The sequence below is a fragment of the Chinchilla lanigera genome, unplaced genomic scaffold (assembly GCF_000276665.1).
Source record: "Chinchilla lanigera isolate Chin_1 unplaced genomic scaffold, ChiLan1.0 scaffold00048, whole genome shotgun sequence".
NCBI classification, from domain to species: domain Eukaryota; kingdom Metazoa; phylum Chordata; class Mammalia; order Rodentia; family Chinchillidae; genus Chinchilla; species Chinchilla lanigera.
In genome coordinates, this window is record NW_004955449.1 from 14,690,133 (window position 1) to 14,716,983 (window position 26,851).

At 41.8% G+C, this 26,851-nt stretch overlaps 1 protein-coding gene across 1 annotated transcript; it reads right to left on the bottom strand.

Moving 5' to 3' along the window:
- Window positions 1-6,280: 6,280 nt before the first annotated feature.
- Dapl1 (death associated protein-like 1) lies at window positions 6,281-26,388 on the bottom strand. The gene is made up of 4 exons (XM_005393382.2): window positions 26,259-26,388; window positions 15,768-15,855; window positions 13,218-13,278; window positions 6,281-6,561 (listed from the first exon to the last, which is right to left on the bottom strand). The coding sequence occupies exons 1-4, from the start codon at window positions 26,314-26,316 to the stop codon at window positions 6,445-6,447; spliced, it is 324 nt and encodes a 107-aa protein (XP_005393439.1). The 5' UTR covers window positions 26,317-26,388; the 3' UTR covers window positions 6,281-6,444.
- Between the last annotated feature and the right edge of the window lie 463 nt (window positions 26,389-26,851).

A 26,851-nucleotide genomic window follows, 5' to 3' on the forward strand; every position in this document is an offset into this window, starting at 1 on the left:
TGTGCAGCATTCGGCTGCATTGTGGACTATCGCCTGCAAAAGTCTCCTCCTCCAGGCTTATAAAGATAGTGTCTGTTTCCCAGCGTAGTCCTTTCTGGTTTTGGAAACCTTATCTCCGGCTCCTTGCTTCGCTTTACAGGACACTTCGTCTGCCTCTCAAGGCTGTGCATTGAAAACAGCGGTTTGCTCTGCTCTTAAAAGCCTGCTGGAACCAGGCAATGCATCTCTCAGATCTGGGAGTGCTTCTTTGCTTCAAATCTGACTCACTTGGGACCACTTGACCCACAATGTGCACTGTCAGACTGCTTATTTCCTTGTCAGCCCACAGCCCCGCTCATTGCTCCGTCTTTCTTTGCACCCGATGCGTTTGGCGAAGCTCTTCCATCATCGCTAGGCTCCCTTTGTGTGCCTTCTTATCCTGTCTATTTCAGTCTGGCGGCGATCCTCTCTCCACCTGGACCTCAGCTGGCAGAAGGGAGTGCTTTTGTTCTTGCATGACCTTTCTGCTCTCATTGCCTCCACTTGGTTTCATCTGTTCTTTGATTTTGCTATTTCTGCCCCAACGTCCTCACCTTCATTTTATTTGTCTGTTCTCTGCCATCAGCACTGCTGCAGCCGAATCTATTTTATTCTCGAATGCTGCTAGCTATATTCCATGGGAAAGCTTTTCTTAGGACATTTTGAAAAAATGCTTTGTTATCTTCAAGTCTTGAAAGGGAAATAAGACTTCTGCTCTTCTCTACTTCTTTCCCCAGTTTTCTATGTTTTAAGATATTAATTTCATTTCTACCTTGCATCAATAGAAATGACACAAACGTTCATATTTTATGACAGTTTTGCATATGATCCTTTCAATTCTATATTCCTATGGCTAGCACAGGTAATTAAATAAATCTCCCCTCTCTCTCATGGTTCTTAAACTTGGACAATTCATGGATTTTTTGAAAAGAAAAAAACTCTTCTGGATCCACAATGTTGATTCAAATAATATTACTTACAACAAATTGATATTTTAATAAAAATATATATCTTTTCTATAACAGTTTCTTGACTTTAGCAAGCCTATGAAGACTCAAGTCTTAGGTTCTCTTTTCAAAGTGTGAAATTCTTTACAAGCGACATTTATATGTTTTCTTCTTTTCTCATAGATCTTTGATAATTATAGGAGAGATACTATGAACCCCAGCAGGGTTAAAAACACCGGTGCAAACTTGTATCTGAAGTCCTATACCATGTTTGGTTGTAAGGTGGGCCTCTACAATATTCAGAATATGCCTCTGAACTAGGCGTGCTGGCATACATCTGTAATTTCAGCGCTCTGGGAGGTTGAGGCATCAGCATCACAAGCTTGAGCCCAGCTTGTGCAAATTAGCAAGACCCTGTCTCAAAATGAAAAAAAAAAAAGGCTGGAAGTGAAGGTCGATAGAAAGGTCCTGGACTCTACTGCTAGTAGCACAAACAAAGAAATAAATAAAAAAGAAAAAGAAAAAACAGTCTGTAATGTTGAATGGTTTGGAAATCCCTTGTAGTAAACATTCAGATCTCTATCACTGTGCCTTGGAATCAGATGAGAAATACTGCAATGCAGAGGCCGCCTTTTGTTTATTTGCGGCTCTGTCTCCTTTCCCAAGACACACTGATCATCTCCTGCAGCCTCATGCCTTTTGCTGTGCACAGGAAAGACATCCGTGCAACATTCCCTTTTATCTTTGGTTATTTTTCTTTGAGGGTTCATGTATACCTTGGATCCTTTCTCCCAAACTGGTTTATTCCCACAGGACATGAGGGTGCATGAGTGAGGCAGAAGGATCACAGGTTCAAGACCAGCCAGGGGACTTAGTGAGAGACCCTGACTCAAAATGAAGAGGTGGGGAGTGGATATAGCTCCATGGTAGAAGCCTCTGGGTTTGATCCCATACTGAAAAAGCAAAAACAAAAACAAAACAAAAACTGTTTTACTCCGCAAAATCAACCAGCTTTACTCCCAATCTGTCAGACAGCCACACTGCACCTTGTGTTTTCTACAGAAGTCTGAGAATTTGAACTGGCGCTGTTCTTTTCCTATTGAGGAATTTGGCTCATTCCAAACCAGTCCTTCATACATAGATTTCTCTCTTCAAATTTACTTCTATTTCTTAAGTCAAAATGACTCCCACTTCCTCTCTGGAGACTTCTAAGCTCCCTGTCCAGCAGCAGAGGCACTGTTGATCGATTGATTGATTGACTGCTTGATTGATTGAGTCCTGGTGATTGAACCAAGGGGCCTTATCACTGAGCTATGTATTGAGCCCCTTTTTTATTTTGTGTCAGTGTCTTGCTAAGTTACTAAATTGCCTAGGCTGGCCTTGAACTTGCAGTTCTCCTGCTTCACCCTCCCAGTGTGCTGTTATTACAAATCGTGTGTCATTATGCTTGGCTAGTTCTAGATTGAGGCGTAAAAATTCCCAGAGATCTTCTCCATTTAATGCATAAAACCTCACAGGATCTCTTAATTTCCCAGAGGCTCATTTTTCTTTACTGTAAAATAGGATAATAATGGCCACCGTGGATTTTTGTAATGATTTCATAAAATACTGTCTGCGACGCCAACTTTAAATCTTATGTGTGTTAAGGATTTTTAGTTGAAGTGTTCTGCTTGCCCAATTTTTTGTTTGTCTTTGTTTTAGGCCTTCGGCATTTCCTTGGAAAGTTCCCTTTTTCCTTTGACTTCACATTTTTTTTAAGCTCACTGTCACTTCACTTTTTTCTAAGTAATTCACTCATTCAGCATTCACTCATTCTGCCATACTTGGTTGAAAATGTTGACATCTTGAAAGTTGATGTCAGACTCCTGGAGGATGTGGTTTTCTAGGACTCAAAACAGCTAGAGAAATAGCTGAATGACTAATTTGGCTAAAGAGAGGGAGAGGAGGGAAGTGGTGAATGAAGCTGCCAGTGTGTAAAGAGCAGGCGGAAATGAGCAGCAGGCACCACCTTCTAGTGGGGTGGGGTGGGGTGGGGTGGAGGGAGGTGCATCATGGACTTACACAGGGTCAGGAAATCTAATATTCTACGGCAGGTATCTGGCTACTGTGATGTAAGCTCTGCCAAATCTTTGTTAAACTTAGTAGGCTTTTGGGAAAATCACAGAAAGGAGCTGAGTCTAGGTCAGGGTGGTGGGGCCTGGGGACAGTGAGTAATTAATGAATTCATGGGAAGTAGAGGTGGCCATGGCTGTGGATCCCCCAGGAATTCACAAACATCTTGGGAAGAGTTTAGAATATCCACTGGAGATGAGCCTGGGCTTGTAGCCCTCTTATCTCTTCTGAAGTGGGTAGTGGCTCCAGCTGACATGTAGATATTTATTTTAAAATACCATATGTAAAAGCCGGGTACAGTGCAGCGGCACACCTCTGCAATCTCAGCCACTCAGGAGGCCGGGGCAGGGGATGGCAAGTCTGAGGCCAACCCCAGGCAACTTTATGAGACCCTGCCTCAAAATAAAAAAATAACAAGGGTACAGGGAGTAGCTCAGTGGTAAAGCGCTTGCCTAGCAAGTGCAAGGCCCTGTATTCAAGCCTCAGTGTTGGACAAAAAAGGAAAAAAGTGTCAAATGTCAGTCATGATTTGAGTTCCTTTGGAAGAGAAGCTGCTATACAGGAGGAGCCCAGCAACTATTTGTTGAATAAATTTATTTTCGTTTTTCCTGCCATTAATTTGTCCCCTTTGTTCCTCTCTTACCCTGTTCTTTTTGAGTGGCCTCAGAGACAGTTTTTTTCTGCTTCTTTATATCCTTTTCCTCAGCAAGAACTAATTTTCCCTAGTGTTTTTTTTCCGGTACATTTTGTTTGCCCATGGAAACTTCCTGTATTTTTTGTTTACTCACAGCAGCTCTGTATTTACCTTGCTTATCCTTCGGCCTGAGCGCCACCTCCACGTTCAGCTGGCTGGCTCTCCCTGCTGCTTTCAGATTCCCCAGTAGGCCTTTCGGGTGTCACGGGCTCAGCAATGTTTGTTTTGGCTCTTGTAGCTAGTATAGGAACACCAGGCTTCATTTTACGGTGAAAGATTCTTGGTGGCTTACATAAATACTCCCTTTTGCTCCACAATATTTGTGCAGATTCAGTTTACAGAGAGATGAGGAGAAAGAGAGAAGGACAGGGACAGGGAGAAGGAGAGAGAGAAGAGGCAAACATGCTTATTTTTTAAGAGATAATGCACTGAAGCAATTCTAGATGAAATTATATGATATTTGGAATTTGCTCCAAAACAACACAGAAGGAGAGAGGGAAGAGATAAAAGAAGAAGGGGATAGAGGCTATTCCTAAAATAAGATTAGTTACTTGTTGAAGCTCTGTGATGGATATGTGGAGTCTAAAAATTACTGTGATATTGACCCAAACTTTGTGAGCCTCACATGGGTTATGGATCGCCACAGACCATATTTCTTCTCTCTCTCTTTCTTTCTCTCTCTCTTTTTCTTTTCCTTCCTTCCTTCTTCCCTTTCTCTTTCTTCTTTTTCTTCCTCCCTCCCTTCCTCTCTGCTTCCTCCCTCCTTCCCTCTTTCTCTCCTTCTTACTTTCTTCAATGCTGGGGATTACAGCCACGGCTTTTGCACTGAGCTATATCCTCTGCTCATTTTTAAAATTTTGACACAGGTTCTTGTTAAGTGGTTAAGTTATCCAGGCTTGAGTTTGCAATCCTCCTAGCTCAGCCTCCCCCAATGCTGGGATTAGAAGTACACACCACCACGCTCCTACCCATCTTTTCTTGACCACACACCACTCTGGTGATTTCTTGAGCCCTATCCACAGCACCCTCTCCTGCAACCACGTCTAAATTCTCCCTTCCTATGATTTGTCAATATGTCTTTATTTCTTCAATCTAAGATATCCTCGTGGCCAGATATTGTCTTACTCATCTTTGTATCCCAGTGCTTAGTATAGAGTTTATTGAACTGAACTGAAATGAGCTAAAGAAAAGTATCTGCCAGTGAATCCCCAGTCTATGGTCATTGTCTCTCATTGTCATGACTTCCTCTGGGCTTGTGACACACTTTCAGGAGCTCTTCACTGAGGGAGCCACGACATCCATGCTGGGTTTTTCTCCTCAGTTGCAGGTAGGAACAGTCCTTTTGCTTTTCTGCATGTGTGGCCATATCCTCCGAGAATTCTCTCATGGGCCTGATACTTTTTCTCCTTGTCTGTTCCAAGGTCATTCCAAGGACTGGGAACTGAGTTAAGCCAAGGCGGGTGATCAGGACTATCTTACTGATTCATGCTGGCACTGCCTAAAGGCTCAGTATTGTCTCAAATAATGCTCTTTTTCCTGAAGAAGAGCTAAACAGGGCAGCGGAGGTGATAAGGTGGACCCTTACAACCACTGGGCTTTAGCCGGTTGACTTTGGATTTCCAGGAATCCGAGCATGGCTTGGTACCAGGTCAGACTCTAAGTATTGTCAACCTGCAAAGTGATGGACCTCTTCCTGGGATAAGAAGAAGAGCTGATTGTTTTTTTTTTTTTTTTAAGAAGAGCTGATTGTTGAATGACATGATCAGTTAGAAGTGCAGCTGTGGCGGGCAATGAATGACATCTGTGCAGAGAGAATGAGGTTGTTCCCTCCCATTATCTGAGGCTGCTTTTGGCTCTCCGAATGTGAGAATATGAAGTGTGTGTGTGTGTGTGTGTGTGTGTGTGTGTGTGTTGTGGAAGGGTAAGAAAGATAGAGCAGGCTTAGTTATGGCAACAGTTTCTTTCACAACCTACCTCCAATGAAAAATCAGTTTCTACGGCCTACCGCATTCCCCTGTAGTATCACAATCACCTTGACTCTAAGCATTAACTCCCTGGGAGACACTCAGCAAATCTCCTACTGAAACTATGTAGTTCTACCTTCCATCTTTGATTGCTTGGCAGAAAAGAATATGTTTGTAATTAATTTAATTTAAAAAATTTTCCCCACCAAATCTTCCAACAAACTAAGTACTTGTATAGGGAACTTGAAGAGACATGTGACCTCAAGTGAAAATCCTAAGTCAAAGAAATTGAGAAGAGTCACTCTTCACACTTGCATAGAACATTGGGTTTTGAAACCTCGGTGTGCTCCTCTCTAACCCTCGCTTCAAAGAGAGCTCAGTATGGGTGAAATCACCCAGGGTCAGCATCCACGAAGAGAGGATGGACCCAGTGTGGGAAATGGCATTGGCAGGTGTTCTGCTTCTTCTTTACTCTACAGAATTAAGTATATAAATATGGATGGGATCCTGACACACACCAAAAAGAGACATAGGAATACACTAGATTTACAATTTTAGGTGCTTTATTATCTAAAGTCAACAAGGAAGATACAAAAGCTGTTTTATTTACCAGACAGGTGCACTAGGCCTATGGAAAATTTGGGTCTTTTTTGCTAAGCTGCTAGATGCCTGAAGCAGTCAGCTAGTTGGTTGTGTTTTACATCCTGGCTTAACATTTTCGAGGCTGCTGAATAATGTAGATCCTTTTCAGTGGAGCGACCTTCTCCAGAGCAGGCGTGGGTTTTTGATGTGCCATGTGCACTGTTGCTGGAAATTTATGGTTGAGCTAAAGATGAGAAGGGGAAAAAAACAACCACACTGAATCTTTTTGGTCATGAAATATTAAAGTAGCAGAAAGCACTGTAGTTGGTCGGGAGAATTTTACAATTTTGCATATTTCTTTGACAATATCTCTTTTTTCCGTTCCAGTTTCAGCCTGGAGCCATAGGAGTGCGTGTTATACTGATGTTTCCCTCATTAACTTCTCTTTAATTTTTTAAATTATAAAATATATGATATATAATAAAATATATATGTATATGGGTAGTTTTTATTTTTAGTTTTTGGTGTTTGAAGTTGAACTCAGGGCCTTTCCTGAGTTCTAGCCATGTTCTCTACCACTGAGTCAAACCCAGAGACATATATATATATATGTTTTGAAGCAATGTTTTAAAAAGTAAAGGGCAAAAAAAAAAGTAGGGGGCTGAGAAAACAGCTCAGTGGTAGGGCATTTGCCTAATATATATGAGGTGCTCGGTTTGAGCCCTTGCACTGAAAAAAAGTAGAAATGGTTAATTATATGCACATCTGTGTCCTGTACCATGAACAGTTATTTTGGCACTAGTGTGCATATGTGGGTTACTACATTCGAAGGAGGCTACGGGAACTCTAGAAAAGGTTCTGGGGCAGGGGAACCCATCAGGTGTCAAAAGATTAGGAAGTTAAGAAGGGGTAAGATTATTTATTAGGTCAAATCACAAAAAATTTCTGGTTTTTTATGTGAAAACACTATGACTTTAGTTATTCCATGTGGTTCAATCAAATAGCCTAGTGAAGAAGAGACTGATAGGTTCAGGTAAAAAAAGCTCCCATTAGTCATCTTTACTGAAGACATCAGTGAGGAGACAGGCTTACACGGGTGTAAATGAGCAGAACGAGACTGCGACAATAAGAGGAATTTCCTACAGAACCAAGAGACCTTCTAGAACTTCCGTGAAGGATGCCCAGTGCTGCTGAGCACTTCACACATGATTTTCCTAGGAGGAGAATTGGAATCCAGGGAGCTTTTGGGCCTATTCCAGGTTTTGGTTTTCAATCCATCAACACAGCCTAAGGATGACACCTTTTAGTCAGCAAGGAAGGGGTGTGTCAGCTCACTAGGAACTTAACTTACCACTATAGATCTTAGATGCCCTTGCCTTGACACTCAAATTAAATAAAAGGGGAGATAAACTGCCATGACCCCAAGCATCACATTGTTTATGGTTTGTTTGGGCTTTCTAAGCCAGAGAAGACATATGTGTTTTACATCTCTTCTCAAATATCCCGGCCAAGCCATGGGCACACAGTTCTTCCTTTCATGTGCAGCTTGACTCCCAAAGTCCTTTCTTTTTGGTTTTGAAAAATTAAACACACTGAAAGATTATACACTGCAGTGTTAACAATGGTTATCTCTGGGGGGTAGGATCGTGGCAGTTCCTAGTCTTTGTTTTACTTATCAGTATTTTCTCATTTTTTCTTTTTTAATGAACAGGTACAAATTATATACTAATTAAGGCCAAGGATTGTCTCTACTGACATTCTAGCAGAATGGAGAAATATAATTGAGATATTTGTCATAAATGTTGCTTTTGAATCTGGAAAGGAGCTGGGGACTTTTTTTTAAGGTCAGATTACTAGTGCAGTTGATGTGCACTTTATAGAGTATTAAGGGTGTTGTGTTTTATTTGTCTTTTAACATTAGAACCAGAAAGAAATATAAGAGGTCACTGGCTTCTGTAGTTGCTTCCAGACTGGCTGTTTTTAGTCTCAACTAAAACAGATAGGTTATTTCAGGTTAGCTTTTGTTTTTTTTTAATTTTTTTCCAGTACTGGGAATCGAACTTATGACCTTGAGCTTGCCAGGCAGGCGCTTTGCCCCTGAGCTAAACCCCCAGCCCCCAGGTTAGCTTTAAATCACATTCAAGAGATTACAAGTAGGAAGAACAATTTGGCAATTTACTTAAGGTCAGATGTAAGGTAAAGGGGGTGAGAAAAGAAACAAGTAATTCTGATATAACAGAGACCTGGGCAATTAGCCAAGGCGAGGCAGGCCAAGAGGACAAGTTTGGGACTGGAAGGAGAAAGCCACGTGTGGACTGTTATTCTTAAGGTGAGAGCGAGGATGGGCAGAGGTGGGAGGGAAAAAGGACAACTGTGTGTGAACACACATGTTGCTTCATTCAGCACTGATTTGTTATTTGGTCATCTACAGGATGATCTTTACAATTTAGGGGCTGTATTTTTTGGTCTTTAAAAAATTCTGGTGAAATATAACATACAACTAACCATTTTAACCATTTAAACATATGCACAGTTCAGTGGAATTAAATACATTCACATTATTGTACCGCCATTACTATCATCCACCGTCAGAACTTTAGAATTATCACAACCTGAAACTTAGCACCCCCTAAACAATAACTCTCATTTCTTCTTTCCCCAGGTCCCTGGTGTCTGCTGTTCTACTTTGTCTCTAGAGTCTGACTACTCTAGGTACTTATAAAGTGGAATTTATGCAGTATTTGTCTTTTTGTGTGTTGCTTATTTTACTTAGCATAATAAATTCAAGGGCCATGCTTCCTAAAGTTGAATAATATTCCATTGGAATATCATCCTTTCACTAGCCAAAGGTACTGTTTCCACTTCGAGGTTATTGTGAAGGATGCTGCTATGAACACTGGTGCACAAATATCTGTTAAGTCCCTACTTCCATAGTTTTGGTGTACATTCAAAAGAGAATTGCTGGGTCACATGGGAATTCTATGTTTAACTTTTTCGAGGAATACCATATTATTTTCCACAGTGCCCGTACCATATTATATGCCCATTAGCAATGCTCAAGTGTTAGGGATTATATTTTAACTAAGTACTTTTCAATGCTGCTCAGAAGGGGAAGGACACATATTAGAGTGAATGGGAGACAAAGTCAGTCCCTGGGGCCTGTTGGTCATTTGTGAATTAGTATGGGAAAATTTGGGGGAAAAAGAAAATCAACAGGATCAAGAAGGAAGTTGATCTAATTCTGTAATGCTAACACCCTTAGAGAAACTGCCTATAATTGTTAAGCTACAAGTATATAGTACCAAAGTCCTAGAGTTTTATAGCAATTCTTGCAAATATGATGACAGAAGAGTCAAGTTCTCATTCTCATGTCCCTGCTCTGGTCAATCAGGAACACCCTGATGTAGAAGGGCTGATGGTTGTGGAAGGACAGTCTATAATTGGTCTTCCATCAGAACTGATGAAACTATGAAAAAGACAACCAGCCCCTAAATGCACCAATTTTTTTGCTGTAGATTTTGTACTAATGGGGATAAGAAGATTTCATTTTCAATTTTGAACTAGAAATACAGAGAAACAGCGTTCCAGAGTACAACATACAACCTGCTGTATTTTAGTCTGGGGTCTTAACTTTGGGGAAGGGCTGGAATTTTCATCATTAGCCTTTGTAAAATGATAGCATTTGTAGAATGAAAGGCATCCCTTCTCTGATTCATTAATTAAGATAGGAGAATCTAATGGAAGCCCATGGGAGGAAGACTTCAAGGGCCATGTAAATACATAGGATTTTGTCTTGCTGAGGGTTCATCACAGGGGCAACATACAAAACTTGAAGTGCAGATCAAAAGAAACTCCCACTTTGAGAATTTACCTTCACTGTGAGAGGCTATGACCTCAGAATCTATATTTTTAGTTTCAGAGAAAAAGCAAAGAGAAGTATGATAAAAGTTTTTATGATTTTTTAGCTGTGAAAGAAATTCTAGATAGGAGGAAATCAGCTGCATATTTTGTTTTAGAGCCTGAAGTTGCCTGGCATGTGCAGACGCATCCCTTCCATTCATCTTTCCAGGGTGTTAACTCCCATCTCCAATGTTCACTTAAATTTCCACACCCTGTTAAGCAAAGTGCTTAAAACAAAACATTCAGCTCATCTCAGTGAAATTCAAGGATACTCCTATGGTGATGTTAATCTACAGAACAAGAGGAACCTTTTACAATTTGCAGTCGCCTTTGATAGCTTTCTCTCCCCCAGGATCTCTTTTCACATGTATCTGGCTGTCTTTGGGGATTATGACCCCAAAGTGTGGCAACTTGAAAAAAGTTAACCAGGCTTCCACATTCTGCCTCCCTTTATACCATAACCTGACTTCATTGTTAATATTTTAACTGGATACTTTTATGTGCTAGGAAGCGTCACAACCATTGCCAAATTTAATTTCCACAACCATCCAGGTAATTAGTATACTTGGCAGTATCATCCTTTCATTCCCTGACCTAAAAAAGTTTTTAAGTTAAATGAGCAACCACAAATCTCAGTGCAGCTACATGACATCTAAAAGATCAAAAATAGTAATGGGTAGAATTTGGTCTAAGAGCAAGTCTCCCGGGTTTTTAGCCTGGAGAGCTGTCAGGGTGCATAACATTATTATAAGCAGCTGAGTTAGACAGAAATATCATAGGCAGTCAGACAGGGCCAGGCCCTTGAAGGAGCCAACAGGAGAGATACGCGTTGGCTGTGGGCCAGACCTCAAGACAAAGGACTAAGCAAATGCACCCACATACTTCCCTAGGGATGGACATCAGGGATTGATAGTCTCAGCAGGTAGCGATCACCTTGAAGAGTCATTGACTCAACCCCTTACAGGAAAAACCCCTGTTCTGTATTCATGCCTGCTTGCTAAGTTACTCAATTCCCCATCTGATCCCATTTTGATCAATTTTATCTGAACAATTCCTATTGGCTGACCATAGTTTTGTCCATTTTCCCCTACCTTGGGCCTGCCTCACCTTGTGGTTTTCCTCTATAAAAGTCCCTAGAAAAGACAGAGTCTTGGGGTAAGACACTCGGGCTCCCCTTCTGTCCCTGTCTTGGACAGAAGCTTTCTTTCCCTCAAAGAATATATTCTGCTCTTAACCTCTGTTGTTCCTAAAATTCATTCTTCGATTTTAGAGGACACGAACTCGTCCCAGCTATTATTCAGGTTGGGAGTGTTTATTTTCCTGTATCCACACCTTTTCTGCAGGAATGTCATGTCACAGGATGTCAACCACTGGGCCACATGAATTCTGTCGTTATTTAGTGGTGGAGAGGTACAAAAGGGCTGGCTGGAGAGGCAGGGAGGGAACGAGAGGTGCACTGGGAGAAAGAAGTCTGTGGAAGGTGGCTGGGAAAATAGTGGCAGGGGAAAGTTAGGTGCCTCCCTATTTAGATTTGTACCAACCCGTTGGGGATTGTTTTGAAATTTTAAACCTCAGGTTGGTCTTAAAGTAGGGTATCCAGAGATAGATAGCATAAAATAGAAATTTTCTGTAATGACTGAATAGTTTATGAGATCCTATGGATAAGACTTGTCTTAAACTCTTTCATTCTTAAAACAGGTATAAGAAATAACACGGGTTCTCGGGACTAAACATAATTGTAGGTGCAGGTGTGAATGAATGCTAATAAATGAACTAAAAGAGCAGAGGGCCAATGTAGGGAGCGGTATCTCCTATCTTCCTAAAGGCCAGATCCCCCCAACTGTAGCTGTGATGGCTTCTGCATTTATCCTATCCCCTAGCAGAGATGAGCACCCTGCAGGCTGAAGTCTAGAGCGGACAGCACCCGGAGCCCAGACACACTTTGTCACCCACCATCTCTTCATTTCAAATGCATTCACCTCTTCTAAAAATTATTTATTCTTACTCTAAATTGTCCATTTCCACCTCGGTTCCCCTGCGAAGCAGGTGCATAAGCTTCTCAGCCTCACTAGGTTACTGGGTACTTCCTTTCCTGTGCTGCCCCTTGTATGCAATAAATTGGTATGCCTTTCTCCTGTTAATCTGTCTACAGATTTATTTCACACTAAACGATCAAGTCTCAGAAATGTGCAGGGAAAGTTTTAAACTTTCCCACAAAAGCAAGTCTTCCTTCTACAGAGCCACCCTGTCCTGTCTCTTCAATAAATGTGTGAGTAGCAGAAAGCATGGTCCTATGTCACCTCGAATATAATGCTTCCGCCTCCTACAAGCAGAATGAGGCCCCTCACTGGGCTTACCTGCAAAATTTAGGGAAAATAATCCATTGAATCCAAAAAACCCAAACTGGTTTCTATGTGGTAAGACTTTTCTAAGTTTTTTGAGCTTTTGGGGAGAAATTCAAGGTATAGAAGCAAAAATAGCAACAGGCCACTATCTTTAGAAACAGACTTTACTGGATAAGCCCAGCTGGTGCTCAACCTGCCTCCAGCCCTAAACTATGCAACTCTCCAGCACCCACCCTCACCTCAGATGTAGTATCTCATGGGAAGATAGTAGGAGGGAGAAAGGTCACAAACCGCTGAATTCTCAACATCCAGGCTGTGTTTTTTTTAAAAAAACAAACAAGCCAATGTTTCCAAGAAATATTTGGGATGACAGAGTAAAGCTCTGCAAATTCAGCATCATGACTCGCACTGCATTTCCTATCTTATTTTAGAAATGATTTATGCAATGGACACTTTAGGAATTTGGGAGAAATGGTTTTTATCACCCTAACCACTTGGTATTTTTTTGATGAAGAGATTTTCTTTTTCCACAAGGACGTCGAACCTCAGGGCTGGGAAGAGCCTTTGTGGTCATCAGCTCACTCGGACAAGCAGCCTGATCCACCAGGTAAATACTGAGCTGGAGCTCCGTGGGATCCCCACTGCCACGGCTCACCTTGTCCTGTGTGTCATTTAGGGCATCCAGCGTCTGCATTTTGGCAACATTTGCAATGGCACTGTGAAAATGAAAAGAAACTTCAAATAAGACTTTAAAACTGCCACGAAAGAGGCTTGGTGATTTATATAAAGGCCCGTCTCATTGACCGTCAAGCTTTTTCATGTGGCTTGGCAACACCTAGAAGACAAGTGTTCTGCCTCTGTGTACCCACAAGCTACAACAAGCTTTGTAGGGCAAAGCTTGTTTTTAGACTTTCCACTGAAGCATAATACACATACGGAAAAATACACATACCGTAAGCATATTCACAAACTGAAAACACTGGTTAGACCAGCCCCATAGATTAGTTCTGTTTTTATACTTCATAAAATGTACAAAATGTACTACTCTTCGGTGCCTGGTTCCTGTCTCTCAGTCCAGGTTATTTTCTAGGAGGGTTTCAGTCAAGGTTGAGACTGCAGAACAAGGTCTGAAAAGAAAGTCTGTGTTTTGTATATTTTTTACTATCTGATTTTTGTTGCATAGTAGAAGTTATTAGGGAATAGAGGATGCTGAGAAATTTATTTCCTATAATGTATTTTTAAAAAGTTATCTCCAAGAAGACCCAAGAAAAAGTGTTTGTCCAGGAAAACAAGGCTCTTGTACTGCAAGCAGAAACCACGTAGGGAAAGTGACCTGCAGCGGCGGTTTACAGCAGAGAGAATGGTTTTTGGTATCTCAGGGCCTTTCACCACACAGGTTTCCTCCAAGAGCAGCCCTAGTCATGCTTGTGACTCTTAGTTATTTTTGTTTAAGTCACATGTCATACTTGTGATTCTTAGTCATTTTTGTTTAAGGTGTCCCCTCTCCAATTCTATAAACTTGAAGCCTTCGTAACTCAATCTGTCCCCGGTAATTGGGGCAGTGGAGAGGCTCTCTCTTGCAGTGTAAGTTCTGTAGAGGTCTAATTCCCTTCTTTCAATGACTACTAGAAGGCGACTGAGTTGCTAAAGATGGTTCCAGTCACCATTTTATTGCTCTCTGGCTAACCCTCTGCCTGCTTTGTCAGCAGCTGTTAGGGTTAACAGTGAGTCCCCACTTTCCTGAGGTACAGAGAAATGAATGAGCTGCCCATTGGCTGCTCACTAAAAGTCATTTCCACGCCTGGCTTTTCAGTCCCTGAGCCCCTGGCAAGGCATGGTGACCATGGTGACAATGAATGAAGCCGGCTTTAGAAACAGAACTGACCCCCAAATTAACCAGTTGTGATTTGACAACAGTGGGGTGCTGTTTCATCATCCCTTACTATTCTAGGGGCTGCTCTAGGGGCTGGACTGGAGCGGAAGTCAGGTGTGGCTATCACACTTGATGACTAACAGTTCTCCTTTCATCATGTGCTGGTTATTTTCTGATATCAGAAGAAACACATGACTTACTATTGATGGAGACAAACAAATATTTCATTCTTATATGAGGAGGGCCTTTAAAAATTCTTTCTCAGAAATTTGGAAGAAAACTTGAAAAGGGATTTAAAAATAATTATATGAAAGAGGCAAAGGAATTCCACAGGCTGTTTCCCTCCATATTCTCTTTGTGAGAGTTAAGGAGGTGCCTTGGGTATCCTTTCATCAACCCTTTCTGAACAGCTTATCCACTCATCTGTGGAAACCATCTGTAATAGTCCATGAAATGCCCCTCAGTGTGCTACCGGAAGGAGCCAGTCTGTGATGTGTGTGTGTGTGTGTGTGTGTGTGTGTGTGTGTGTGTGTGTGGTACTGGGGATTGAACCCAGAGCCTGATGCAAGATGGCTAGGTATCCTATCACCAGGCTATATCTCTAGCACTTTTCATCTTATTTTAAGACAGGATCTTTCTGCTAAATGCTCAGGCTGGCCTTGTACTTGTGATCCTCCTGCCTCAGCCTCTTGAGTAGCTGGGCTTACAGTCTGTGCACCACTGTGCATTGTTATTTCTGTCTTAAATATGCCTGTTTTCCTTGACCAAGGCTTAAAGTGGTTGATCCATTTTGTACGGGATCCGGCCCACAGCGCTGTGCTTGGTTCTGGGAATAGCGCAGTGTCAAGGTCATGGTGGAAAGAGCAGGGAGAAACCCGCTTCAGTGTCTGAATGCCCTCTGGCTATGCCAAACATAGTAGCTATTATTTCTTAAATTATTGAGTGATGAATTCAAAACAACAAGGACATGTATTTTTAATTCAGGAGATTTGCTGCAGCAGAAAGCAAGTTATAGAAACGGGGCCAGTCAAGGGGCCATATTTTACAAGGTGGTCTGAAAACAGTGAAGGGCGAGCAGCTAGTCTGGATGCCGAGAGGACTGCGCCTTGTAAGGAGGGGGCAGCAGGCTGGCTGCAGAGGAGGAGGGTGGGGGCGTCGTGATGGGCACCCACAGGGAGCCCCCACATTGGTAGTTATTCCGCCCAGGTCACCCCCAGACTCGGCCCTTTTTGGCCTCCAATGCACAGGGGCCTTCATTTGTCCTGAAATAATTCTGGAGGCAGTCTTCCAAAATTCCTCGAGTCAGTCAAGGAGAAATGAAGCCATCCCTACCTCATTTTCTCTAATCCTGTTTTCTTGGCGTGTTTCTCCAAGATGCCGATTTCTTGTTTTTTGGAAATGCGCATTCCTCCAGCTTTTACTAGAACAAGTAAGTATCAACATGGACGTTAGCACAGCTTTGTTGTTCAAAGTATGAATTTAGATTTAAAAAAATTTTCAGACTTACTTTTTAAAGATCTAAACTTTTATCTAAAATAACACAATAAAAACATCTCCCCGTGGAAAGCAGGTAGGGGCAGAGGAAGGGCTGAGGTTTACTTGTTTATGCTCAGAGAGGTGGACTGGAGATTGAAAAAAAGCAAGAGGTTACACCTTAGATTTGGGCTGGAGAATAACAACATACTCCCTTGGGCGTTTTACTGAAAACATTTTTTCTTGTTATCAAACCAATTACATTCTTTGGGATAGCAACCAACAATTACAGTGTGACCCTCTGTTTTCCCACAAGATGAAAGCTTTTGCATGGCTTGCGTTTTGGGTTTTTTTTTTTCCCCAACCAAAGCTTTCAAAAACCAGATTCTGAGAGATGAGCCAAATGCCAGAGCATGCAGTGATAACAGGCATTTAATTCAACAGAGGTGCTTCAAAGTCCGCTGGATCCCCACCTGCCACCCTGGCCCCTAACCCTCCATGTTGGCAGTGCTCGGAGGGCCTAATGAGTGATTAAACTGCATTAATAATCCTGCCATTCAAGAGATCAATTAGTGTTAATTAGGCTGCAGATGACCTAAAAGCAATTCAACTGTTTAATAATGTCAGGTGAAATCAACTTTTGAAAAGGAACAATCCATTTCAGCTTGGAAGTCAAAGCAAACACATTTTCTGTTCCCAGGAAATTTGCACATCTAAAATCTGACAAGCTTGAATGAGAAATAACTAAATGGACATTGATTTGTTTGAACCTGTTAATTCTTTTTTATGGAAATACCACAAGGGCAATTTTCTGGAACTAGTTTCAATAGAGTAAAGAATAAAACCAATTTTATTTCTCAATGCCCTTATGAATTGACTTTATCATTGTTCTTTAGAAAGTATTAATTTATTTTTTGGTTATGTAATACATGCAGAAGGCACACAATTCAAAATGCACGAAGAGGTCTGCATTCTCCTTCCCGTCATTGTTTCCCAACCTCTCAGATCATCTCTCCAGATACTGTACGCTAATGCTCTATTTCCTGTCTTCATTCACAGATATTCTATGAATTATTTTTTAAGAACAAGAGCTTAAGATACATGTTCTGACCAGACAGGGTCAGCTATAATCCCAGCACTCAGGAGGCTGAGGCAGGAGGATCCCTGTGAGTTTGAGGCCAGCCTGGGCTACAAAGTGAGTTAAAGCCTGGCCTGAACTATATAGTGAAATCTCATCTCAAAAAGAATGAAAAACAGGGGCTGGGGATTTAGCTCAGGGGCAAAAGCGCCTGCCTGGCAAGCACAAGGTCGTGAGTTCGGTTCCCGGTACCGGAGAAAAACCAAAAAAAAGAAAAACAAGGATGTTAATGTTCTGCATTTTGTTCCTTTTGTAATATAACCAAATATTTTGGGGAAAGGTATATATCTATATCTGTGCCTTTCCTTTGAACATCTGTTGTAGAATCCCACTGTATGAGCATTCTGTGTTTACTTAATCAGTTTGCTGAGCTGGACATTTCATATGTTTCTAAATTGTATCACAAACAACACTGCAATGAATATATTTCACATTTATGACTTTGCAACAGTACAAGTACATTCATGGGTAAATTCCTAGAAGTTATTGTGTTAGCTCTGAAGAATGTGTGCATTCGGAGTTTTGTTAAATCTTACAAGTGCCCATTGCCGGGGTTGCACCAGTTACAATCTCACTTTGTTATCTATGAGTTCTTCCTTGCTACTGTTCCTTTGCAGACTTTTGCTAGCTATTCTTTTTTATTTTTCTATGAGAGCTTTAGAACCAGTTTGTCAAGTCCCTATAAGAAGCCTTGTTGAGCATGCTTCTAATTCCAGCACTCGGGAGGCTGAGGCAGGAGGATCACTGTGATTTTTGAGGTCAGCCTGGGCTACAAAATGAGTTCAAGGCCCGCCTGAACTGTATAGTGAGACCCTGTCTCAAAAAGATAAAAAAAAAAAGCCTTGTTGATATACCTAACACACACACACACACACACACACTCTCTCTCTCTCTCTCTCTCTCTTCGTGGTTTTTTTTTTTTTTTTTTTTTTTTTTTTTTTTTTTTTGTGGTACAGGGCCAGGGTCGCTCTACCCAGGGCCACTCTACCATTGAGTTTCATCCCTTACCACCTGCCCTTCTTTAAATTTTGAGACAAGGTCTTATTAACTTGTCCAGGCTGGCCTTGAACTTGCAACCCTCCTCCTGCAGTCTCCTAAGTAGCAGGAATTACTGGTGTGTACCACTGTACCTCACTTTTTACTGAAATTTTGTAATGGTCTTACTTTCAATTTAAAGTTTTTTTAAAAAGCAAAATTCATATCATTATGTTCCTGGTGGCTCTGTGTTCAAAACCATAGTGGCTTTTCCCAGTGCTCATATTTCTTCTGAGTTTCTCAGTAACCTGTTCACATAAATCTTATATACTTGTTATTAGTTCATTTTCTAAGCATTTAATTTTTTTGCTAAGATTGTAAATGGGGTCTATTATTTCATACTTACTCTAACAGATTTTTTTGTTTGAGATTAGGATCTCACTATGTAGTTCAGGCTGGCTTTGAGCTCACTATGTAGTGCAGGCTGGCCTCGAACTTGTGGTGATCCTCCTGCCTCATCCTCCCGAGTGCTGGGATTATAAGTGATTACCACCATGCCTGCTGTGATTGTTGTTTTAATGTTATTGATTATACACTCAAGAGTTACTGAATTCTATTTCTCATTATAGTGTTTGGTAGATTCTCTTAGGTTCAAAAAAATTATATTTGTAAAGAGTAATCCTGCCTCCTTTAGAATAGTTTTAAATAATAGTGGGTTTTTGGTTTTTTTTTTGTCTTTTTGAGACAGGGTCTCACTAGGCAGTTCAGAACGACCTTGAGCTCACTTTGTAGCCCAGGCTGGTCTCAAACTCACAACGATCCTCCTGCTTCAGCCCCCCGAGTGCTGGGATTACAGGCATGTGCCACCATGCCCGGCAGTTTTAAATAATAGTGATGGCGGACATCTTTGCTTTTCTAAATTTTTCCCCCATACTGGGGGGTGGGGAGAGGATTGATTCCAGGAGAAATCTATTACTGAGCTATTTTTCCCCACCCCCCCCTTTTTTTAAATTTAAGAAAGTCTCTTGCTAAGTTGCCCAGTGGGACTCAAACTTCAGCTTCTTCTGCCTCAGCCTCCAGAAGTGCTTGGATTATAGGTGTGTGGCACTATGCCGATTTGCCTTTCTAACCCTTAAAAAATTTTTTTTTGTGCATGTGTGGTGCTGGGGATTGAACCCAGGCCTTGTACATGTAAGGCAAGAGCTCTACCACAGAGCCACATCTTCAGCCCCTGCCTTTTTAATTTTTATGGGATTGTTTTCAGTGTTTCCCCATTACACATGGTGTATGCATTGATGGATTTCTTTCAATATGTATGTTAATACATGTTGTCATATTTTTTCAAGTTGGAAAATATCCTTCTATTATTTTTTGTTGGGCCTAAAATTTAGAAATAGGTGTTAAATTTTATCAAATGCCTTTCAGCATTCTTGGATATGATCCTGTGAGATTTTCTCTTACCTTAATATAGTTCTTTATATTGATGGATATTTTCCTATGGAACAATTTCTTGTATTCATGAAATGAACTCTATTTAATCATTTAAATTACCATTTAAAATTGATTATACAAGTCTCTCAGTAAAATTTTGTAATGCTAGATTCATTTTAGGAGAGAAAATGCTAATCTCATGTATGATGTACTTTAAATTATCGTATATATGCATACAAAGTCATTGTCGACAGAAACCGTATGATGTGGAAACATCTTCTGAGCAGAGCTGGTGTACAGGCATGAGGAAGCAAGGGTAGACTTTTCTGGAAGGATGTCTGAGGCAGGTGTGCCTCTGTCAGAGGGGTAGTGTCCCTTTGTAGCACCTGTTTATTTTGCCAAGAAGAATCAATTAAGAGGTGTGCGCTTGGATCTCCAATACATCTCCCAACAGTATTTTCCATTCTTCCAGTGACAGCGGTCTTCAAATACGGTGCGCTGTAATTTCTTTTTGTTACTGTTTCTTTGTTTTCCCAGGTGCTGTTGTTTCTACACATTTTCTTCTTTCTGGACTGACTTTTATCAATGACTACAGAAGCAAAACTGTTACTGTTAAAACAAGCAAGTTAAAAATGAGACGACCTTGGGAAGCCGAGTTGATTGGGAACTCACTCATTTGGGAGGATACTGGTAATCTGAGTCCCTGGAGGAGATGAGCCAGTGAGCGGGGAGCCCTGCCACATGAGACCATGAGACTCTAGTGAGGTCACTCTTGAAGAAGCAAAGGCTCAAGAGGCCTTAGGGTACCATCTTCAAAGATCAGAAGGGCTGTCGTGTGGGGGAGGAGCAGTTTCCTGGTTAGGAACTGGTAAGTAGTTATAGACAGCTCTGCACTTCCTGAGCTATATGACTGCTGTGGTTTGGACGTGATTTGAATTTGTCTTCTGAGGGTTCAGGGGCTTGGTGGTCAGTGTAGCAAAATTTGGAGGGGGACTCTTTAAGAGGTGGGACCTAGCGGAAGATCCTTAGGTCACGTGGGAGTGTGCTCTTAGAAGGGACTATCAGACTAGTCAGACTCCGGTCTCTTTCTTTCTCTTGCCTGTGCTTTTGCCATCTTCTACAAGGTCCTTACTAGAGCCAAGTTGCCAGTGCCAGGCTCTTTACTCTCCAGAACTATGAAGCACACAGACCTCTTTTATTTATAACGTTACCCTGCCTCAGCTACTTCATAACAGCAGCAACAAACAAAATAGACAGATGCAGTAATCTTGAGCAGGGTACTGAATCTCCTCTCAGACTCAGTTTCTATGTTCAGGGTTGTTCTAGAGAATAGAGGTGACATGGGTGTGTGGTAGGCACTTAATAACTACTAGTTATTATTATTTAGATGTATCTATGTTGTTCTGGAGGACAGAATGAAGACCAAATGATGGGAATTCTGGAAAGCTAGGGTCTGGCTATATATAAGAGTTTGTGTTATTCAGTGTGAAATGTATTGACAAGTACAGTAATGAGTTCCTTGCTCCTTGGGGTTCTAAAGCAAGGGAAAGAAGTGCACCTGTCATGAGTACCTTAGGAGAATTCTAGGGAGAAGTTGCTAGAATTTGGCGGAAGTCAAGCTAGATAATAATAATAATAAATAATAATAAATAATAAAAATAATAATAATAAATCACATTACTTGTCCTGGAGAGTGAACCCAAGGAGAGCTGAGCTACATCTGGATCTCTTTTAAAATTTTATCTTGAGACAAAGTTTTGCTAAGTTGCCAAGACTGGCCTCCAACTTGGAATCCTACTGCTTCAGCTCCCTGCCTCAACTCCCTTACTGGTGTGCACCACCATGCCTAGCCAATAAATAATCTTTATTTTAAAGTCCTTACTGGGATTCTAATTCTTCTAATCTACCTCCAAAAGAAAATCCATCACTTTTCTCCTTCAAAAACAGCATAGGGCACCTAACAGAAAAATAAATGCCAAAAGACATAAAATGACCATCCACAAATATAAGAGGTCTTTCTCTCCAACTCCCCCCTCATTCTTTGTGGTGCTGGGGGTTGTATCTGGGTCCTTCTCGCTGAGCTACATCCCCAGGCCCCTTTTTAAATTTTTGTTAAATTTTGAGACAGGGTCTCTAAAGGTTGCTAAATTGCCCAGGTTGGGCTTGAAGTTTTGATCCTCCTGCCTCAGAATGCTGTCCCCAGAGTGCTAGAATTACAAGCATGTGCCATCAAGGGCAGGTGAGTCCTTTGTTTTTAAGAACAATGAAACAGATATTGGGGGATGTATTAAAAAGATTTTTCCTTCCATTCAGCAGTCTTTGAGTCCTTTCTGTTACAGGGGTGTAGCTGCTAACTCAGGGATTAGAAAACATAAGGAAATCACATCTTGGATTTCCCGAACACAGCTCTTATGCCAACTTTGTTCTGGGAAGTAATCTCACTCTTTTTTTCTTGTTTTCTTTTTTTTGGTCTTTTTGAGACAGAGTCTCGCTATGCAGCTCAGGCTGGTCTCAAACTTACTTTGTAGCCCAGGCTGGTCTTGAACTTGCAACAATCCTCCCGTCTCAGCCTCCCAAGTGCTGGGATTATGGGCCTGCACCACTATGTCTGGCGATAATCTCATTCTTATGCAATGTCACCCAGGCAAGGTAGAAAGAAACAGAAAGCAGTATCCCCATACACAGACGAGTGCACTGAAATATAGATTAAGGCTTGCACCACACGGGGTGACCGAACCAGATGGAACCAGTTTGTGGGAGGGTGAGCATCAAAGCTGAGGGTGAGCGTCAAAGCTCCGCGGGGAACACTGGACATAGACAAACCATCATTCACACCCCAGTGCAGCCATGTTCTAGACCATTTTGCTTTACACCAGGTAAGTCTGAGTCAAGGGATCTTTTTAAGGTCTCATTGCATGCAAATCAATCCATGTAAATTTCTAATCATTTCCATAACTCTATCTGGACTGAATTGACTTTTGAACCTTTGTAGAGGGGCTGGGGATTTAGCTCAGCGGCACAGCGCCTGCCTGGCAAGCACGAGGTCGTGAGTTTGATTCCCAGTACCAGAAAAAAAACAAAAAAAACCCAAAAAACCAAACCAAAACAAAACAAAAAGACCAACTGAGCAAAGTAAAATTGGCTCTTAAGTACAAATGTGAGTATGAATACTTAAGGTAAGACTTCAGCTCCTTTCAGTAAGTAAAATTTAAAAATGAACTAGAGACAGAAATGTAAGAAAGATGCTGTTTTGGATTGTTTTGTTAGAAAATCTAAGTTTAGGGGCTGGGGATTTAGCTTAGCAGCATAGCGCCTGCCTGGCAGGTGCAAGGTCATGAGTTCGATTCCTGGTACCAGAAAAAAACAAAACAAAACAAAACAAAAATCTAAGTTTATGTGGGGAACTTGAAGTTTTGTTTTCCTGCCTCTATGTAAGAGTTAAACTCTTGTGGCAGATTTTGTGGCTTTTAACTGTTTCGAAACAGTCCTTATAGTTTTGCATTCTATATAATAGTTTTCCATCCAGTTAAGATGTTTCAGACATTTTCCCCAAGTTTTGGTAGACAGGAGCCAGGACAAAAACAAGCCAGCACGGAAAAGTTGGCCTTTTCCTTCACCACTCTGTGCAGAATGTGTGTGAAAAGGTGGAAAGACACAGTTTGTGCAGACTCTGCCTCATGACTAAGAACTTCTATTTGAAGACTAATTGGAAGTTAGACGTGTTCAAAATGCTTACTGTGCATACACAGTTGATGTATATGCAAAATTTTGCTTGCCAATCAAGACCTCAAGACCTTCATAAAGAAAAGGTTGTGGAACAAAGAGAGAGGGCTGTAGAGCAGGAGGGTTTGGGCATGAGGCCAAACTTCATTCTCCAGCCTCAGCTCCACTGTCCTGGCTGTGTGGCTTTGGGCAAGCTCCCGAACCTCGCTGAGTTTCAGTTTACTGCTCTGTGAAACATCAAACTAATCATAGATTAGGATCAAGACTGCCACCAGGTCAAAAAGTTTCTGTGCTGTCCAGGTGTGCAGTCAGCTTTGAGCAAATGGCAGCTGTTTGCAGGCATCAGGCCGGCCATGTCCCCGCAATGTCCTTCAACCCTTCTGTTCTAAACCCACAATCTGTCCACCTCAGCCGAGCAGATGGAACTGAGAGTCAGGCCTTTCTTCTGTTCTGCTTTCAGTGACGCCGGTTCTTGTACAGCTATGGTCGTTCTCAGGTTCTGCATTCATTTTGCACTTAGTGATGCCCACTCCCTCCAAATCCCCCTCTTCCTTTAGTAAACTGTAAAACTCCTCTAGGTATTCAGTGGTGGCCCTTCTCATGGATCTGACTGACTTGGTTTAAACCAAATTAAAAAGTGCAGTGAATGTAGAAAAGCTCGTGAACAGTGGCTCTGCTTTCTGTCCATCCCGTATTTGGCACGTGGATCGCTTCTCTACTCGTATGTTTTCGGTACTACTGGTCACGGAAGGCGTTCTTATAAAACTAAGAGTGGGACAAATCAACAAAGCAGAAAATTTAAAGCTATGCTTCCTAGAGCCCACCTCATGTTTAATGTGGTCTTGTTTCACAGCACAAATGTATAACCAGGTGTAATATATTATATTAATATACATGAAAGGAAAACTGCTAAACACCCTACACTTAGCGGAGAGGGTTACAGCTGGCTGACTTCTGAGCGGCTTCATTTTTAATTATGGTGGAGTGGGCATGAGTATCTTTTCCACTGCAATTTCTTTCAGTTCTGAGGACTGCAGTTGTGCCTACTACAGGTCCAACATCAGGGTATCTTGGAATTGGGGAGGACAATTTCTGCTGACTGCAGTGTGTTTTACTAGACCTGCTGTTTTTTTTTTTTTTTTTTTTTTTTTGGTTTTTGGTTTTTCTCCGGTACCGGGAACCGAACTCACGACCTTGCGCTTGCCAGGCAAGCGCTTTTGCCGCTGAGCTAAATCCCCAGCCCCCTAGACCTGCTGTTAAAGGGGTCCACATTCATGTGCCAGGTACTTCACAGCTACTTCCTTAATTATCATACTAAGGGTACCTTACAGATTAGTGGTATTTCTCAACCCCTCCTTCCACGAAGAGAAAATTGAGGCTGAGAGATGTGGAATGAAATCAAAGTTTTAAGCCAGTCTGTCTGATTCTAAAAACCGTGTTATGCTTTCTCCATCCTCTGTCACTGGCTTCCCACTTTCAGGGATCTGCATTTTTCCTACCAAAATCAGGTGAAGCTTTCATAGAATATTGGCACCTAGTTATTTTTGCCCCATAAATAAAACTTTGCACTATCCATCGCAAACTATCCAGACCTAAAATATGTAGTGAGACCATCTGAAGAATGAGGCTTCTTTGTTCTCTTGAGCTCAGTGGGGAGGCAAAAGTCTGCCTTCATCTCCATTCTAATTATCCAAAACCTCTTATCTGTAGTGTCACAGTTTGTAATAATTAATTGTCATGCCAGAGGCATTGTGACATGCTTGATGGAGTCATGGTGTGCTATGTACACAGAGTAATTAGCAATCATTAGTGGCGGGGACAGAAAATTCCTGGTGGTTTCATTTGGTTAAGTCTATCTCAGTATTCTTTGCGCATAAATGTAGTTTAGCAAATCAGGCTGTAGCTTAACCATTTTAAGAAAGATGAGCTAGAAGTGGCTGGAAGAGAACAGAGTCTTTTTTTTTCTCTTTCATCTTATATAATGAACTTCTCTTTCAATAATTTGCATGCGTAGCTCCTGACAATTAATTAGCATCATTACCTTTAAATATAATGTTAACTACTGCTAAATCCAGTTACATGTGTAAATTATCTGTAGCCTTCCAAGGAGGCAAGGCACAGTGTCTAAAACTGGAAACCCAGATTGAGTTCAAATCTGCTCTTTCGCTGGGCGGCCCACCAGGAAATACGGAAATCCTGTCAGGTTTGACCCTTTGTGAAGGTTACATCTGCCCTCACTTGCCATCCCTCTCTGTGGCCAAGGTATTTGAAATAACCTGGGCTTAGACATGCCAAAGAATCACACACCAGCAACTAAATTTTGTACATGGAGAAAGGCAAGCACACAGTGGCCAAATTTTTGAGGTCTTTCTTAAGGAAAAAAGAAGGAAATCAGTTCAAAGAACATCAAACTGACTAAAAAGAGGCCTGCTCATCCCTACCAATCTATATGAAGGTATGATTAAGTACAATAAAACTAATTTCTGTAAGAGTTGGTATGAAGAGAATGTTAAAAAAAGACAACTGTGGATACTTGGCAAAATATCGCAACAGCCACCTTTTCCAGTCAGCACCCCACCCGTCCTGGGACTATATTAAAAGTGCTTCTCAGTGTTGATGGGCAAACAATATTCCTGATAACACTGCTCAGACCCAAAGCCTAAGGAGGGAGAGAGAGATGAGGTACAAAATGAATGCAGGCATTTTGGGGAGACAGAGTCTGGAGCAGGAACCTCTAGGGAGGAAGGTTTCCATGGTAGCAAATCATCCAGGTATGTTGTGTCACAACTAAACTGCAGCTGGGGAGGGAAGGGGCAACTTCCCTGCATATCCTTTTCCACACGCTCCAAGTCCCCTATACTCCCACCCAGCATTAGGTTTTAATTCAGTGGGGACCTGCCTGACAAACCACCAGTGGCTTATGCACAAGTTAAGGAGGATCAAAGACATAGGAAGAAATCAGCTGCAGGAAGCTGAGGTGAGCTGGGGTGGCTGGGAGCCTCACTTTGCTGGGGTGCGGAGCACTGGTAACAGGAGAGTCAGCAGCTGCAGCTTCTACAGGACAGAGGGCAGTGGGAGCCTACCTGCAGGAGGGTGCCCCCCTTTGAGCGGAGACAGCAGGACTTGCACTTCATTTGCCATAGCTTGTGCCAGTGCCTTGCTGGTGGTGCTTTGGAGTGCCAGCTGCAGCTGCCCCACCGCACCCCGGCTTTATAAGGGCGGGGGCGGGGCGCCTTCAGGGCCTGTGTGAGCAGCAACAGCACCCGGCTCTTTGGGAACCTGCATCTCCTTGGGAAGAGTTCTCTTAGAAGAAAACCTTTTGCTCTTCACCTGAGAAAGCGCAGTAGATGTCTACAGAGACCGAAGTTTTATTCTTGCACAAGAGGAAGGGAAGAGGATGTAATTCAACGAAATTCTTTTTCTCTCCGATTATTCAATCCTCAAGTATGTACAGTGCACCTACAGTGTGACAGGCTCTGTCATACAGTACGAGAAGAAGGGCAAGATGCCTGTGTTTCAAGACACTGGGGACTCTTGGGAGCGATGATTATAAATAAGTCCTATGCCTTTGTCCCAGTCTTTGCAAGTACAAACATTCGTCCTGAGAACATCACTGGAGATGTGTGCAGAGGGCTCTGTGCAAGTATGGTAATTTTTAAAAGTTTTAATCAATTTA